We start from the raw sequence: 17901 nt of genomic DNA, 5'->3' as shown, positions 1-17901 counted from the left end.
CTCTGGTGTCCAATTAGAGGCTTCTTAACTAACTAGGTAATTACACAGGTTTGGGAGGTTGCTCTTCATGGAAGGCAGCAGCCCTAGGAAGGAAAACAACCCAACCAAACAAAACACACCCCCCTATATGTGCATATAACCCCCCTTATTATTAAGGAAATAGCTGCTGCAAAACCCTTGCTCCTATCTCAGCCTGACCTGCAGAACCCCCTTCTTCATGGAGGGGTAATTTAGGCCACAGCAGATGTTCCAGCAGAGCTGCCTCAGCTGGGAAGCCACGATCCTGCTGTAGCTTGTGGGTGGTTTATATATATATATATATATATTTGAGTAGAATTTGGCTTCAGGGTAACAAATAATCTCAGGAGATAATCAGGAGATAGTGAGGATTTGGTTTTACTGCCGTGGGTAGAACCATAGAGTGGTTTTGGTTGGGAAAGCCCTTGAAGACCCATCACGTCCCAGTTAATCCCAGTTAACCCAGCACGCTGCCAAGGCCAGCACTAAGCCCTGTCTCTCAGCACCGTATCTCATGAAGGCACGTGGTCTTCAACATCAGTTCCTGGAGACCCAGAGTTATTCTGTGCCCTGGCTTTTTGTAGGAGGCAGTTTTACTGGTGGTGATGGTGTTTTGTGCCACCTGTGATCTCAGTTCTACAGCCCCAAAGCAGCTTGGGTTGTATCATCTTCAGTGCCTGAAACTCGGGAACCTTCCAGATTAGGAGCTTCACTGGCTTGTTCCTTTGGGCATGTTTAAATGCCTCACAATATTTCGAGGCCTGGGGTGCAGGTGCTCCCTCTGAGAGGGCAGGAAGGTGCTGGGCAGGAGCGCCGAGTGGCTTGGAGGCGTGGGAAGGAGCAGCCTGCCCGTGGGCACTGCTAGGGGCTGTTGGGAGGCCAGGCTGGGAGAAGGGAAGGTCTCCCAGTTCTGCAGCACAGCACCCTGTCCTTCCTCTGCCTGTGGGAAGACATCCCTGAAACAGGGCTTCATTCCCCTTAAGTGATCTGCTGAGGTTGTTGGCAGCAGAGCTGGGTGAGGAGGGGTTGGCCCCGGGATGCCACGCACGAAGCGGCAGAGCAGGTAACGCCGGGTCCTGCTGGGCAGTCTCTGCAGAGCCACCCGAGGCCACAGGCTGGAGAGGCTCTGCTGAGCTGCCTGGTTCCCTGCAGCAGTGGGGAAACCCTGCCCAGCGTGGTAAAGCTGAGAGAAGTAGATGCAGAGGGTAAGTTCTGGGTGCTGCAGCAAGAAGTGGTAGATTTTAGCTGCGCAGCGGTGGGAAGCCTCGTTACAGGGAGAGTAATTGGAGTAGAGGATGATGCATCTGATGTGTTCATAAGCACCTATAACTGCATCCAGGTACCCACCTGCCTCAAACAGCATCGATTCTGGGTGCCTGGCCTGGGCAGCACAGTTGGTAGCACAGCCTTTTTGGACTAAACCCCCCCAGAAACTCCTCAGCTCGTAGAAGAGGAGGTGTTTGCTTCTGAGTGTTGCTGTCAACCCACCCGGGAAGCCAAAGACCCTGCAAAATTCCTCATAAGGGACTCTGGCTTCTTCACCAGTTCGTATATGGAAGGGACACTTGGCACACAGGTGGGTTTGTTTCTGCCAGCAAAAGGGCTTCACCACAGTCCCCTGATTTGTCAGATATTCTTGGAAAATTGCTTGCTGTCCTGGATTCATGGTCTGTTGCAAAATCTCCCTGTTGTGCTACGTAGCTGGCAGGCCTGAAGGAAAAAGGAAAGCAACATTTTAATTCAACCCTTCCATTTGTTTTGCATATAACCTGCAAAAATACTGGGGGGATAGTCTCTTAGAACATGTACCAAAGCTTGCAGTGGGGTATAGAAACTTGGTTGATGACATGGGGAACAAAGCTCTCTTGCAGCCTGGGAGCATTTTTACTTTTCACCAAGTAGCCTTTTTGCTAAAAGTGCCAGACAAAAATATTCCTCTGGCTTCTGCTCTCTTACCCTAGGCAGGAGAAACTAACTAACAAAACCACTGATGCTTTTCAGAAATAGATAACCAGATGACCCTTATCCAATCTGGCAAAACAAGTAAACATTAATAATACTAATACTACTACTACTAATAATAAAGTATAATTACCATCCATTTCCTTCAGTGGCTTTTTAGGATTGGTTCAGAGTTTCCACTGGAGTGAATATTGCAAACTTTCTTGTCAAAATGAGGTGGTGCAGAAGAAAGTGACTGTTTCTTCCCTGCTCTTGGCAGCTGAGCTGCAGGAGGCTCTTCCCTGAGTGCAGAGTGTTTCCTCCTGCTGTCATGGTGATGGCAGGCGGGCTCCTCGAGGTGTTTACAGGTGCCAGGTCCTAGGAAACAAGAAAATAAATAGGGTTAGTTCTTTTGTACTGCCAGCCACCTGTGGTGGTGAAGCTTCTGTTCTTTCCCTGTCAATATTTGTTCCCTATTTATTGAGTTCCCCTTGTACCCTTAGTGCTGTTTTGATACCAGCTCTTTAGAGCTGAAAGGTGGATGGATGTTCTTTTAACTGCTCTGTTGCTAAATTTGGTTCCAGCTTCTTCTGTCATTCACAGGCGACCAGGTTGTCCCTTCCCTCAGAAGGATGTGTGTCCCCCACTGAGGCAGTGGCCGACTGCCATGTCGTGAGTAATGCCCTAAACCACCTCAGCCTGGCTTTGGCAGGGTCCCAGATGGGTGCAGAGCTTTGTGTAGATGCACAACTTCTGATTTAAGCAGCTGACGACGCTTCTTCATTGCCGCTCCCATCGAGCCACTGATCACCATCCTTGGACCTGGTTTCATTCTGTTGCTACTCTTCTGACTGTGCACACCTTTTCCATCTGCTTGTCTTATGCCAGCATTGCATGTTGGTTGGCCCTCTGGCTGTCAGTGCTTCGTTTGCTTCTTAAATGACTGATTTGATTCATTTGCTTTGTTTCTCCTCCCTGGCTCTGTGCCAACTTCCAGGTATTTTCCTGTGTTGGAGCTCTTTCCTGGTGCAGGCCATTGTGCTATTCCCATTCAGATTACTGCTGAAGATTGGCTTCCTGATCCCCAGAACACTCCATTTTGTCATTTTGGATGTTTCTGTGCCATTTCTGGTTGTCCAGTTGTCCCCTGTCCTGTGCATTGCAACTCAGGTGTGGCAGGAACGTGTCTCAGGGAATGCAAAATGCACTTGTGACCTGACATGAAAAAAGGGGAGGCCTGAAGAAGGGGGTGTTTATCTTTGTGGAGGGTTGTTATGACAGAGTTAGCACTGCCTCGCCAGTCCTCTTCTGGGTTGCCAGTAGTATTAAAAACAGGTTGAAACGGTGCAAATTTGGGGCGAGGTTCCCAGCCCTTGTGCCCCTGGTGGCATTTCTGCAGCTCTGGGGTGGCCGCATGATGGCAATATTGCCCATTTTGTGCTGCTGCCTTGAACCCTGTCACGGTGTGTTTATAGGGATGTCCCCAGGGACATTTAACATTTTATAATTTCTTAATATTTCTTATAAAAATACTTTTTTTCCCCCCTTCTTCTTCTTTTTTCCTTTCCTTTTTTGGCCTGATGAAAACCCAGCAAATGCTCAGTCTTTTCAATGAAGTGGCATATCCTTCCAGGCTGGGAGTCAAATCCCAAACTACCCAGTTTTCTGGATGAATTGGCAGAGCATTCCCACAACCTGAGGGTGTCTCTGTGTGCTCTGCAAGAAGCTTTGTCTCCTTGGCCAGAGCTCTGCCCCTGCAGGCTCCAGCCTCCCCATCACTCCCAGTCTTCTGCCAGCTCTGACCAGCAGGGAGGACCAGGGAGCAGAATCCCAATGAATCTACGAATATAAATGTCAGATGTTTCTCATCTTCTACCTACACCAGCCCTCTGGCTGATCACTTGGGGCTGCAAAGAAGAAGGATGTTTGCAAACTGGGCAAAATGGAAGAAAACTGACCACTCATCCTGTCTCAGAATGGACCCATTTCTGGTTTATAAGAAAGCAGAAAGTTTTTTTTAACTTTATTTTTTTTCCTAATGATTTTTTTCTAAAGTAGGAAAAAAAAAAGGAGAAATTTAATACAAAAAATCTCTTAAACTGATGTATAAAGGCACATACATAGGGTTCCATCTGTATGGATACATGTGTGTATGAAGCAGCTAACAGGACCACTTATCATTCAGCTCTCTCAGAAAAACCCCTGTTCTCAGGCACAATTAGTGATGCTGAACAGCTCAGCAGCATTTGTCATCTTCAAAGTGGTTTATAAATCTGAGCAAGTGGTTAAGACTGGTCTCACTGGCTTTTTTTTTTTTTTCCCTGGTATTTCTGCTGCTTCCTGTGCAGGGGAAATTGTTGAAGTGGCTTCTGGCTTTCAGAGAGCCTCATTTGTCACAGTGATCCTGGTGTAGCTGCAGGGGTGGTCAATGTTGCAGAGTTTAGCTAAAGTGAATAGTTTCTAGAAATGGGAAATTTGGAATTCAGGTAGTTTCAGGCTGGGAATTAAAAAATTCAGGTGCTCCAAATGACTTCTGCCTTCTGGGAATTTTCATCTTGATTTCCAATTCTGATTTGGAGGCTGGGGAAGAATTTTACCTGGTCAGGTGGCTAGTTTGAATCTGTATTTCATTACAAGCTGGCTCTCCTGATGAATGTCTCCTGTTTACTCCCTTTTTGGCACTAATCAGTTATAAAGTGCTTTGAGTCCTTGCAAGGGGCTCCAGGAAAGCTGAGGAGGGGCTTTTCATCAGAGAAGACAGTGATAGGACAAGGGGTGATGGTTTTAAACTGAGAGAGGGGAGATTCAGGTGAGATATTAGGAAGAAATTCTTCACTCTGAGGGTGGTGAGGAGCTGGGATGGGTTGCCCAGGGAGGTGTTGATGCCCCATCCCTGGAGGTTTTTAAGGCCATGTTGGATGAGGTTTTGTGCAGCCTGATCTAGTGGTTCCCTGCTTATGGCAGGGGGGTTGGAGCTTGATGATCTTTGAGGTCCCTTCCAACCTCAGTGATTCTATGAGATCTTCAGGGTACATGTTGGACTGCAGTGTTGTGTGATGATGTACAGCTCATCCTCTTGATTCTTTTTATCCTTAAAACACAACACACCAACCAAAAGAGCAAATGCCCTGGTATAAAAACAAGATCTCCAAACTGTTCTTTTGCTTTGTCAGGTTGTCCCATGTTTTTGAGCAAGATTGCCCAGATCTTCTCTGATATTAAACCTTTTCAACACCCAGCCCTTCCTGAGCCCAGAGGCCATTCTACACCCTCAGAAGAAAGGCTTGATTTTAAATCTGCTGCATGGACCAAAGAGTAGGGCTTCTAACACTTGAAGTTGCTGGGAAAAGATCATCTTCATTTATCAATTTGATTGCATGAAAACATCAGCCTGATACAGGAGATCATGTCTAATGGGTAGGACTGGGAATTCAAAATGTCTTAAGGAATGAAAAAGATCCATATCCCCCCAGTTATATTTCAAATTGCACCATTTAATTTTGGAGGGGACAGGGATATCATGATCATTTTAAGGTTATTTTTTTCACTTACTACTAAAATGCAGACATCTTTGGGGCAGAGGGCAGTAGCTGTCTGACAGTGCTTCACATCCAGGTATTAATGTTCCCAGGAGGGACTGGAGAGGAATGTTTTATCCAGTGAAAACCGCAAGAGAAACTTCTGTGGCCAGGACTTAATTGCTGAGGTTGGAAGTTGGCCAGGAGACAAGCTGTATGTTCTGCTCCTAGGGAAAAAAAAAAAAAAGCATCATGATCAGGCGTTTCAAAATCCAAATATTAGCTAAAGCCTGGTATCTCTTCAGGCTAAAAATAGAGAAATTCTGATCCATGCCAGCATGGCCAGTTTGGAGCTGGTACTGGTTTCACTGCTTAAAACTTGGGATGCTGAGATGTATGAGCACCTTTTGGGAGCAGAGTGACAAAACCTATTTTTTTCCTGACTTGTGATTCTATGGAATGATGACAATTTATTTAATTCCTTGAACTAAACCATGATCCACTTGCAGAATCTGGTACAAGTGCAGTTTTGTTAACGTGGGGGATCTGGTGATTCCCCCCAAGCACTGCACTCAGGTTTTTCTTTCACTGCTGGAATAGGAGTGTTGAAATTCTGTTGCATTTCTCAGTACAGCTTGGTTCCAAATAATCTCTGTTGGAAAGCATTTTCCACATGACTTCATTCAGTAAGAAGTTTATCTGAGTTCAAAGTCCAGAGGAGTCACATGGGCTTTTCAACAGCCAGAGACTTGAAGTTCTTCTGCAGTCTTAAGATTTTAAAAAGAAGAAGTGAAGGAAGAAGCAGAATGTTCTGCACCACTGCTAATCCAGAAGAACAATTTTAAATGTGGGCTCTTACACCATCACTTGCCCCCATATTCAACCATCTCAATTCATGGAACACATGAGGTTGGGGTATCTAGTCCTGCAGGAGCTCACAGCTCCAGTGCAGAGCCCTGGTATTTGACATTCTGCCAACAGGCCAGCAAGGATTTAGGTGCTGAGTCTGGAGTGTTTCCTCATGGGAAAGTCAGACCTTCACAACACTTCACACACCAACCTTTCCTCAGCTCTCTTGTCCAGCCTGGAAGTGAGTTAAATTATCACCTCACTTCCAGAGATTTTTTTCCCCTGGTCTTCACTACTTTTTTTGGTCTGTTTCCCTTTCTCTATATCTAAAAATAAGTATTCTTCCCTTGTCTGCCTACTCAGGATGGAATTTAAAAACAGAAGGCTCAGTTAGGCTTAAACCTTCCATCCACTGATAAATTTATGATGCCTCTGATAACAAACAGCATCATGAAAACCAGCTTCCCTTCCATTTCTGTTACACTGGCAGGTAGATTCACTAATGATGATGCCAATTAAATTCTTGCTGGGCATGCAGAGCACTCTGCTGTACCCAAACTGTCTGTCCTCTTGGAGACCTCAGTAGGAAACCATTTGTGATGGGCAGGAGGCCTCCTGATGTGTGTAAAGTGCCACAGGGCTCTGTGTCTTCTGGCTGCCCTGTTTGTCTGCACCTCTTTGCCTGCAGATCACTGCTGGCTGCTTTTTTTTTGGCATTGCTTATCATCTCACCCCCCAATACCAGCTCTGAGCTGCTCCTCTCTGTCCCAGTCTCTCAGTTCTCTGTTGGCTGGGCAGCAAGAGGGGCTGGCTGATAACCTGACCAGCTGGTGGGCAACCAGCCCAGATCAGCTGCACTGACAAACCTTCCCTAGTGGGGGGCACTTTCTTCTGTTTGCATTGACCTGCTGATTTGCCAGTAGTTGGCAGGGACCCAGCAACGTGGTGACCTCTGTTCATTTCTCAGCTAGGTTTGTTGGGTTCAAGTAAGTTAATGAGTTCAGAAATCACCCAGGATGGAGCAGAAAGGAGACAGACAGACAGACAGATTGCAGATAGTTTGCTTCTTTAGGATTTTTGGGTAATAACCCTTAAAAACACAGTAATAAATAGACAGACAGACAGACAGATAGATAGATAGATACATAGACAGATAGATAGATGGTAGATAGATAGATAGATAGATAGATAGATAGACAGATAGATAGACAGATAGATAGATAGATGATTGATAGATAGAGAGATGATTTATTGATAGATAGATAGATGATTGATTGATAGATAGACTGACAGATAGACAGATAGATAGACAGATAGATAGATGATTGATAGATAGATAGATAGACAGATAGATAGATAGATAGATAGACAGATAGATAGATAGATAAAAAAGAGGAGAGACAGGCCTATTTTATGTCTTCTGAATCAGAAGGTCTCAGTGTGAGTTTCCTTGTTTAAGAAAGCCAAAAATATAAAAATACTGGAAACTCTGCTGAATCTTGTTGAAGATGATGTTTATTTGTTGGGTGCTGTAGCACCTCAACTCACTGCAGACTTGTTCTTTGTGTAGATATTCACCTCCTATGTGTATTTTAAATGGGGTAAACTTGACACTGTGGAAGTTAAGTTGGATGCCTTTGAAAATGCAAGCTGGTGAGACCCAAGTGGCATGTCCATACAGGTGGAATGGCCTGGGGCTCTAACATGCAGAGGGCCACTCAGTGATACTGGCTATTTTTGAATTTCAGCTCTGTAATTTCTATTTTTGCAGTATTAGAAGAGCTGAGAATGAGGCCCCCTCCCCTCCTGTGCTGGCAGTCACAGCAGCTAAAACAGGCAGTAGATTAAATGGCCAAGGGAAATCATTACAACTAGAAACTGCATAATATCCAATCATGAAGGCCAGACAGTTTTAACTAATATCTCCCCCACTACTCATTCTTCAGGGTTTGCTCTCTCCAGAATCATTTGCACTAATGATGTTTGTTTATTACTGTTGTTCTTTAGGTAGGTGTTGCTGACCTGGATGTGGCCAATAAAGAGGGTATGGGACTCAAACAGTAACAGCTGCCAAAGAGGATTTAATTCTTGTATGAGGGAATCACTGACTGCTGAGAATAATGCTTGACATGTCATGAAACTGGTCAAATTGGTCCCTGCTCTTACTCTGAGGGATGTGAGTTTAGATCAATATGTGGTTAGAGGAAAACCATGTAAAGAGAGGTCAGCAAAAAGATACATCAAACAGCAGCTACAGATGATGTATTTTCTTTGTGTACACCCCAATTAAATTAGGATCCAAGATTTGCACTGGTATCATTGCCAGCCTTCAGCACCTCATGAGGCTGAGGTGAAGGTTAAGCCCTGTTTACTGACAGAAAGGCCTCATCTCCTCCCAACACTGAATCTTTCAAACTTGGAAGAAGTTTTCAAAATTTGGAGAAGTGAGGATCTTCAGCAGTAATCTGATGAGCTGGGTTCCTATCTTAAGGGCAAAGTATGAGCTTTGCTGTCCAGGAGTGTGATGATCTGTACTTTGTCCATGCTTCTGTGTCTCTCTTTCAGGTAGGACAAAGTTGTTGTACTGCATCCATGAGGTGAGAACATTAAGGTGTCCAAGGTAATTCTGCATTGCTTATGCATTGTTTGGGTGGCTTCTGCTCACATGCTTCCTCTTCCACCTCACTCATTATGTTTTGCCATTGCCTTTTTGCTTTTGCCATGGATTTACCTGCAGCAGTGCAAACCATCTGCTCATCTAAAGCACCAGCATGATTTGCTACCTCTGAAAGAAAATGCAGTTTTGGCTTTGGTGGAGCTCCTGGAAGTAGCTGTTTGGGTCACTATTGAGGTGAAATGGTTAATGTCACAACAGTTTATGTGAGGTTGGCAGGTGGATGTGGTGCCTCATCCTGCAGTGGGACACTTGGTGTTCTTGTCATGTGCCACCTGCTGCTCTGCACCTTCTGCTCATCCCTCTCTTTTGTCCCTTTGTCTTCCTGGCCACACCATGATCCTCTCCAAGGCTTTGGAGCCCTATAGCTTTCAAAACACACCAGCTGCTTTCCCAACAATGCTGATGCACAGAAACCTGCTGTCATAGTCTTTTGATGATTTACCTTTCACTTCTCCTCCTTTCAGAGAGATGATTCTTTCAGTGCCTTCCTGGAATCACAGCACTGCTCCAAAGTCCTTTCCCAGATCTGCAGGGTGACTGTCCTGGGCCCTTTCTAGTCCCCTTTTTCAGGATGCAGTCAAGCATTTTTGCTCATCACTTCTCCCAGCCCAGTGGAATGAAGGGGCAGTTCATATCTGGGTTTCCTCTACGACTTTTTACTCTGTTGGCTCTATTGGTAGGTAAGTAACACTGATCCATTTCTTGGGGTTATGCTCATCCTTTCCTGGATAAAGCCTGGTTTGCACACTCTGACATGGGTGAATGATCAGAACCAGCCATTTGTGTGCTCAGGTTTCAGGAAACCATGTGTGTACAGTAAATGAGAGAGGTTTGCTTTATTCTCCTGTATAATAATCTCCATTCCGGCTGTTGTGTCTTCAGTTTGGGAAGCTCAGAACATAGATGTGTATAGAAACATGCTGTCCTCATGGATGCATTCTCCTTGGGGATATAAAATGAAATGGCAGCAATTGAATCTAATGATTTTCATGAGTTTGCTCACAGCTCTTACCCTGGACACTGCTGGGAAGGATGTGGTGCTGGCATGAAAGGCAGTGCTTGCAGATGGGAAAAATCTGGACCTGATTTGATTATCTTCACAGGCTTACCAAGTGTAACTAACTAGCTCATAAAACTGAACAAAATGTATTTCACTGTTAATTCCTCAAAACCTCTGTCAGCCTGTTTCCAATCAATATTGAAGAGGAGGCAAAAATGTTATTAAAAAAAACCCCAAACAACAAAAAGCAACACAAAACCATACACATGTGTAAATATCTTGCAATTGTTTGGATTGGACAGAGGTAAAAACCAGAGAAAATGAAAGACAAATGCTTGCTAGCTTGGAATATCATCCATCTTGAATAAAGCAGGAGGCTGTTGAGTCAAGAATAAGCTGTAAATGCCATAGAGTGGGGAAAACCAGCTGTCAGCCTTCATATGTCATGGTATTGCTGTAACCTTGACATACATGCTGACCCATCCATTTGAGTAAACTGGTTAATGACATTCACCCTCCTCCTGGCACCTGTCTCTCCATTGCAGCACTTTTCCTGTGCTCTCCCTGCTCACCTCTTCCTGAAAATGTGGGTTCTCTCCTCCTGATGGTGTTTAGGTTGGGTATTGCTCCCTTTTGAATGTGAGTAGTCCCCTCATCAGTTGTATTAGAAGCATGAGAGAGAGGGTTTTTTTCCCACAGCAGAAAGCAACCTGTAAGGTGAGTGACAAATAAGAAACAGCTCCATGTCACAGCCAAAGTGACCAGTTTACATTTTAGAACAGGGAAGATTATAAGGCAAAATTAGAAATTAAGTAACCCAGGGTTTTGCTTGTGTTTTGACAAACAAACAAGCCTGTTTTGTTGAGTGTAGTCACAATATAGACTCTAGGTGGAGAAATTCTTCCATATGGTCTCTCTGGGGAGACCTTGTAGCACCTTCCAGTACTTGAAAGGGGCCTACAGGAAAGCTGGGGTGAGAACCTTAAGTGATTCTCTGATTCTGTGATTCTGTGATTGCTTGATGAGGTGTTATCAGGATGCTTTGTTTGTCAAACAATTGGACAGATTTCCCACTGACCTATGAAAAAGCCAGAGAAATTGCCAAGAGCCTGTGTTTATAGGTAGGAAAATAGAAAACATCAAAACATAAAAGGAGAAAGTGACATTATATATATATATAATATATATATATATATTTATATATAGGTAGAATGATACTTCTGAGTTTGGTTCTATTTAACCATCACTTTTTTACAGGAGTGAAAAATTAAGCATGTATATAAGCTGGCTGCAATTCCCTTGAAACACATAAAGGAAGTAGAAAGAAAGAAACTTAAGAAAAAACCTGATTGAAAACAGGCACTGAATGGCTCTAGTGCTGGTGCCACCTCATCTTCTTTCTGTGTGCAGAGAAGATGATGCTTGGGACTCCAAGAGCCACCTTTCACTCTTAGAAAACATCAGCTCAGACAAGAATTTAGGGTCAAATGATCCCTGTGCAGTGCAGATCAGGGTAGCCAGGCCAGTTTCCAGGAGCATGGGGCTGGTGAAAGTTTTACCAGCTGTTTGCCTGAGAGCCCTAAGCCAGGCAGAAATGTTCCTTTTCATTTTTTAAGAGCTATGAGCTGTGTGAGTGTAGAACATTGCACCAGTTTTCAGTCCAATTCTGACCTCACTTCCACTTGTCTAATTGAGGGGCCTTTTTTTTCTTTGCAATCACTGGGGTTGCACTGGCATAAGACTCATCTGAGTTGTGACCCCACTCTGTTAACAGCATCAACCAGGCAAATCAAAGTTAGCTAATGCCATAAAGGGTGATTACACCCACTCCTTCCAAACTGCCTGATTCACATGGTGATTCACAGAACAAAACAAAGAACAAAAAACAACAAACAACAATAAACCATCAAGAACAAAAAGGAGATCAGAATTTTGGGTCCTTAGGGAATACCCAGAGATACCTGGGGATGTTCTAACTGTGAGCTTTGATCCTGGGCATCCCAAACAGCCTTTTATGGCCTTGATGACTTTTGGGGTGCTTTACATTAAAGAGGACCATGTAGCCCACACTTCCAAATGGTTTGGAGTGTTGTTTTGGGCCAGTTCCATCCTTAATCTAGTCATTAACACAGCAGGAGACTGGAGAAAGAGTCAAAAATAGTTCTCTATTTAGATGACCCCTTTTTTTTTCACTATGCAGAGATGACTGGTAGGTAAATAAAATTATTTAAGAACTGCTGGTCTCTAATAGAAAAAGGCTTTTTATAGTGGAGGAAAATCTGCTTTCAATTCCTATTGTTAGATATTATTTTAGTAAATGAAAACAAAGTGTGCTTGGGAAGCTGCCTAGGAGACACGTGGTTTGTGGGTATTGGTATTTTTATGGGGAAAAGATGCAGCTTTTTTCTTTTATGTCATGGTTGGATAAAATGATGTAGTCAGTATGGGTGATGGGCACTCACCCAAGCTCCTTTGATATGTGCAGGGCAGCTCTTCAGGCTTGTCAGCTTCATAGGGGAAGTTATTTCTGTGTGCAGCCCAGAAGTCTCTTCTTTGGTCTGGTTAAAATTCATGTTCAAACTACCTAAATTCTATTTGTCATCTTGAGGTCTAGAAAACAATTGCCATGTGAAATGATGCTGCATTTCTAGCTGCTTGGCTTGCACAATTTGAACTGGTTTTATCAGCATCAGTTAGGAGAGAAGGAGGCATTTCCTGATGCAATCAGTGTTATGAAGCCAATGGGCAGTTCCAGTTCTGTGTTAGCTCATGTTGGTTGCACTGGTGATTAACTACTGAGCAGGGGACACAGCAGAAAAGGAAACTGGATGAAAACAGCAAAATGTGAGAGTATCACTAGCCTTGTGTTTACAGAGCAGCAGATTTCCTCCCTCTTCCTCCTCTGCCCCCTTCTCCCTTTTGCCAGTGTTCAACTGCAAACATGGCATGACCTCACTGTGTTGCCTAAATGATTTCTGGATTAAATCAGCTGAGGTTTCCTGTGTTCTCAGCTTGCTGTGATGTTTAGTGGTGGTGGGAGAACCTCCAAGGATTCAGATGGCAGGTGTAGATCAGATAAGCAGTGAAGCTATCGACTGGAATGAAACCTCATGGCTTTGCACTCTGGTCCTTCCTGCTTCTGGTTATGTTGAAAATACCTCAAAGCCTGTTTTGGTGTCTCTATCCAGCTATGTCAGACACCTCAGGAGGAGGTTTAGGGCTCACTAGTCTTTCAGATGAACAAACTTAAGGTGAAGAACATCATGTTATTTCTTTTTCCTTACTCTGAATGTGACTAAACATTATTTTTCAAGTATTGATGCCCCATTCTGCAGCATGACCCTTGTTTCAGGACTTGTAAAGCAATTCTAGAAATCCCAGTGGAACAGACTGCAGTTTTCTCTGAGCTAGCAAAGTCTGTGAAGTCACTGTACCAGGAGCATTTAGTGTAAGTAAAAATATGTTCAGAAAATAGAGCAAGAAACTGAGGTACAGGTGGGTTACTAACTGAGCCAGGAAAAGAATCCAGATTTTTCCAGCTTGGTGTCAGCAGCAAGACTAACTTTCCCCAGAGCAGCAGTTTTCTTCCAGTGCCTCAGTGCCTGTGTGTGCCAGCTGTTCCCTTTGCAAGCCAGATGTGCTGGAGCAGAAGCCAGATGGCAAGATTATTGGTAGCCTGCTCACATCCCCCCAGAGCTGGCCCTCAGAGAAACAGATCAAAGGACTCTGTCTAGATCAGCATCACATCTGCAGAACAAAAAGACCCATTTCAGGCACTTGGAGAAGCCCAGCCTGGCCTGTAGCTCACTGAGAGACACAGCACCACCCATGGCAAGTCCTGCCCAGAACTTGAGGAACCAGTAGCCCATCAGCTCTTGCTCTAACTGCTCTATTGCACATGTGAGTTTTATTCATATCGATTGTTGAATTTGTGTTTGGAACTTGCTAGTCCTTGTGGCACCTCTGCCTTTGCATGGAGACAGACTGTACAGGTGACAGCAAGAGAGCTTTTTTCATACACTTGTGTGTATGAAAATCATCATTTCTTCAACTATTAGCTCCTCATTGCTGTTCAGGTAGTTCTGTGAGGATCTTACAGGGAGAGAACTGAACCTACTAACTAGAGTAAAGAGCTGCAAGCCAATATACACTTTGTTCATACACTTGTGTGGTTGCTTTTAATGAACTTGTTTCATTACATAGCTCATTATATTTGGATGCTTTGGGGTTTTCATGTTGTGTTGCTGCTTCCATACAAAGCAACAGACTAATTCTCTCCAGGGACTGCTCTGCTGACCCCTGCCAGCAGGTTTACAATGTCCTGCAAGGTGATAGAGGGGAATTGCTCTGTCCTGTGCAACAGCTGCCACGTGGCCGACTGCTGAGTGTGGGGTGGAAAGGGAAACAGTGGGGTGTAAACACATCACCCCTCTCCCAGTGCAAACAGGAGTGCTGGAGCTTATCACAGTGTTGGATGAGCTGGGAGAGATGGGCTGCTGAGTTCCTAGTCCATTCAGCACAGTCCCAAGAGACCTGGTCTCCTGGGGATGTACCTCCAGGACCCCGTTGCCTTGGGTGCAGTTGGTTTCTGGCAAGGCAAGCCAAGGGGAGGAGCTGCATGTTTTTCCTTTCTAAGTGGTCCCAAAGTGTTCTCCTGGTTTCTCCCCAGTCTGCTTTCAAGGTTTGTGGTTGGCAGAAGCCCTGCTGAAAAGGAGGCTCTGATCTTTTTAGCCTGCCTTGCTGCATCTGGCTGATACATTAGGCAAGGTGGATAAAACTCTGGCCTGAGGAGGCAGGAATTCAGGTCCCAGGTTAGCACTTGGGCTTAGACCTCCCTCTGCCACTGCACTGCACAATGTGCATTGATTGGTAGCCTGAAAAATAAGATTTAAAACAATAATCTCCTTAGACCTCCCTCTGCCACTGCACTGCACAATGTGCTTTGATTGGTGGCCTGAAAAATAAAATGTAAAATCATCACTTCTTCAACTATTAGCTCCTCATTGCTGTTCAGGTAGTTCTGTGAGGATCTTACAGGGAGAGAACTGAACCTACCAACTAGAGTAAAGAGCTGCAAGCCAATATTTCTAGGATTTCTTGCTGGCTTGTGCATGCAGCCAGTCCCTCCCAGGATTTTAACTGTCAGTGGTTCAGTTCATGCTCTGTAATCTTCATTCTCATAACATTTCAACCTTGCTGCTTAGAGCATTGAGGGATGTTCTCTTCAGTAACAGTGTGTGATATAGAGGATGTAACAAAAGTGCTAAACATTGCAAAAAGTAAGTCCTGCTGGCCCAGGCTGTGCTGGAGTGAACAGTAGGTCCTTTGTGCTCAGAGAGTTTGGCTCCAAAGTCAGTTCATAACTGAAGTTAATTCATTGTTTTGTGCAAATCTTGGAGGCACTTTGGTGCAGAGGCTGTGGTGTCAAAGCCATATCCTTCTCCAAGAGAAATCAAACCAGATTTGATTGAGAAAAATGTACCTGCTGGAGTCATGCCTTCTACCCAGAGTGCAGGCTTTTATAGCCCAGAGTGGGAGAAAAACCTTCCTGTGATGTTGGAAGGGCTTCAAGAGCTGCAATTTTCTTTTTCTTTAGGTTTTCAAAATACTTTTGCAGGGCTGGGTCTGGGTTTCTCATCAGCTCTTAAGAACACTTTGGGTGATTCATAATAGCACTTGCACTGACAATGCAGAATGGCCTGTGTGTGATTGTTGGGTGCTGGTGCTTTGATCCTTGATTTTTTATATATATATATTTGTGTGTGTGTGTGTTTGTGTGTGTATAAGTCAAGGGTTAAATTTAGAGAGCTGTGGCTGCTACCTAATTGACCTCTTCTATCTCTCTCTATTCCATGTACAAGTGCTTGATAACTGCATTTATAAAATGACTTGTCTCTGTTTGGATACCAGTCTGGAATGCAGCAGCTGAAATATTTTGCTACCTCTGAGTTCCTCAGCCTGCACCATGTGTTAGACCACTTGCCATTCCCAGGAGATTGGGAGATTTGGCTCTTGAATGCTGTAACTCAGACTTTCACTTTCTGTGATCACAGTTTCTATTATTGCCCTGAATGCAGGATAGATGCATTTTTTAAAACAGTTGTGCTTGCCTCATATATTCTTCAAGTCTTTTGAGAAGGGCATTTTCTTTTAACCTATACTCTTTGTGAAACTCCTGTCCAGGTGATCATTTCATTTACCTCCTTCTACTCCTCTGTGGTGATTATTTTCCCCTTTCTCCCTCTGAATTTAGCAGGAGAAGGGGCAGAGAAAACAGCTAGAACTTTGCAGAGGAAGAATATAGCTGTTTTCTGGTTTGGGCCAGGTGTCACACTGAGTCATGGAAAACCTGGATTCCCACCAAACATATGGCTTGTGTTGTGATAGCAAAGCACAGCTCCTTTACATGGAAGAAAACCTGCTGGTTCAGTTGCTTTTAATCTTTTTTAAATCATGTAATATCTCTGTAGTTCCTTCAGTCTGATGGCTTCAAAGTGCTCTACAGATGTGGGACTAAACTGCCTTGATCTTGATGTATTTCTTGATCAAGTGGCTGACACAGGATTGGACCTTGGTCTTGCTGCACAGATTCCATCTAGTATGTGTATGAAACAAGTGTAGTTTCTTGGTGACCATGAAAGGGAAACAACATTGCTTGGTTTTTCCCTGGACTCTGTGGGAAGGAGAGTTGGATTCAGGCATTTGTAAAGCAATTTGGGTATGTGGAGGCAGGGATGGAAGGACATAGGTCACAAGTGGATCAGAAGCTTCATTCCCTCTTCTGCTCACAAAACGGATTTGTTTCAGGTCTGCATGATGGGGTTTCAAGAGACTCCAAGTCTCTGAGTTTCTGTGTCTTTGTTCCAAAAACTCTGCATTAGGAGGTTTTCTGAGATCTGTTGAATATGCCACACTCTGTGTTTTCAGGCAGAAAGGCCAGAAGTAATGAAGCCTGGTTTTCCTGCAGTTTGGTGGTTGATTCTGGATTCCAAGAAGATAAGTGCTCAGAACAAAGTGTTTCCCAAGTTTGCCTTTTTTATTTTTATCAGTGAGATGCTATAAAGGTCTTTCTTCCTTCCAGCTGTAGAAGATTCTTACCAACTGTACAGCAGTTTAAATTTCTGTTCAACCTGGCTAGAATTTCTGTGGGAGTGTGGCAGGCAAAGTGACTGCAGGAACACAAGGGAGATCAAGCCAAAAGAGAAAGGGCTCACTAATCTAATTCCTTTTGGTGTTTTACAGAGTTAGGCAGTTGAGCCCTCAGAGTAAGACTGATCCTTCCCAGTATCTCACCAGGTTCTGCCTGCAGTTTTATGACTTGCTGCTAAACCTCTTGAATTAGTTTCCTGTTCAGCATGTACATCATGCCTTTCTAGCTTCAGGTCTAATGAAGAATAGGTTTGCAGTTGTTTCATCTTCAGCATGTACATCATGCCTTTCTAGCTTCAGGTCTAATGAAGAACAAGTTTGCAGTTGTCACCTCTTCTCAATTCCTTGTGCAATAAATTACAAACATTTGGGTAGATTATATGTGGCAAACACACTGGTTGCTGCACCTCAGGGAAGCCCCAAACAGATCAGTAGCTGCTTATCTTGGGGGTCTTCTTGAGCTTCTGATCTACTTGTGCTTTCTCTGTTTTAATGGCATCTTTCTTTGCATTAGAAACATGATCAACTGGAAAAATTCCTCTATGGTCTCCACTAAATATTGTCTAAGATACCATTTGCCCCACTCTGAGCTGCTTTGTGACTGGCCTGGGTACTGAGATCAAAGAGCCTGTAAAACAATTCCTCAAATAATTGAACAGGAAAAGGTACAACAGTGACCTAGATAAGAAACATTTTCACAGGCACAATAAAGTCCTGAGGAGGGATTGCATAGCCCCTCTGGTCTCTGT

The 17901-nt window shown here is 44.1% G+C and overlaps 3 protein-coding genes across 3 annotated transcripts in view; 1 reads left to right on the top strand and 2 right to left on the bottom strand.

The window, feature by feature from the left end:
* ARPC5 (actin related protein 2/3 complex, subunit 5, 16kDa) overlaps positions 1 to 455 on the bottom strand; it is a 5704-nt gene extending 5249 nt beyond the window's left edge. Inside the window, exon 1 of the mRNA XM_009994684.1 lies at positions 401 to 455. Coding sequence (XP_009992986.1) covers positions 401 to 455 — 55 coding nt within the window. The remainder of the gene's footprint in view (positions 1 to 400) is intronic.
* A 272-nt stretch (positions 456 to 727) lies between these two features.
* Positions 728 to 1684, bottom strand: APOBEC4 (apolipoprotein B mRNA editing enzyme, catalytic polypeptide-like 4 (putative)). Its single transcript, XM_009994683.1, has one exon. The coding sequence runs from the start codon at positions 1682 to 1684 to the stop codon at positions 728 to 730; it is 957 nt and encodes a 318-aa protein (XP_009992985.1).
* Positions 1685 to 5815: 4131 nt separating this feature from the next.
* RGL1 (ral guanine nucleotide dissociation stimulator-like 1) overlaps positions 5816 to 17901 on the top strand; it is a 103725-nt gene continuing 91639 nt past the window's right edge. Inside the window, exons 1-3 of the mRNA XM_009994682.1 lie at positions 5816 to 5833; positions 8334 to 8370; positions 8892 to 8923. Of these exons, the coding sequence (XP_009992984.1) occupies positions 5816 to 5833; positions 8334 to 8370; positions 8892 to 8923 (87 nt within the window). The remainder of the gene's footprint in view (positions 5834 to 8333; positions 8371 to 8891; positions 8924 to 17901) is intronic.

The sequence above is a fragment of the Chaetura pelagica genome, unplaced genomic scaffold, assembly GCF_000747805.2.
Source record: "Chaetura pelagica isolate M959 unplaced genomic scaffold, ChaPel_1.0 scaffold363, whole genome shotgun sequence".
Lineage (NCBI taxonomy): Eukaryota > Metazoa > Chordata > Aves > Apodiformes > Apodidae > Chaetura > Chaetura pelagica.
This window is presented reverse-complemented; position numbering and strand designations above follow the sequence as displayed.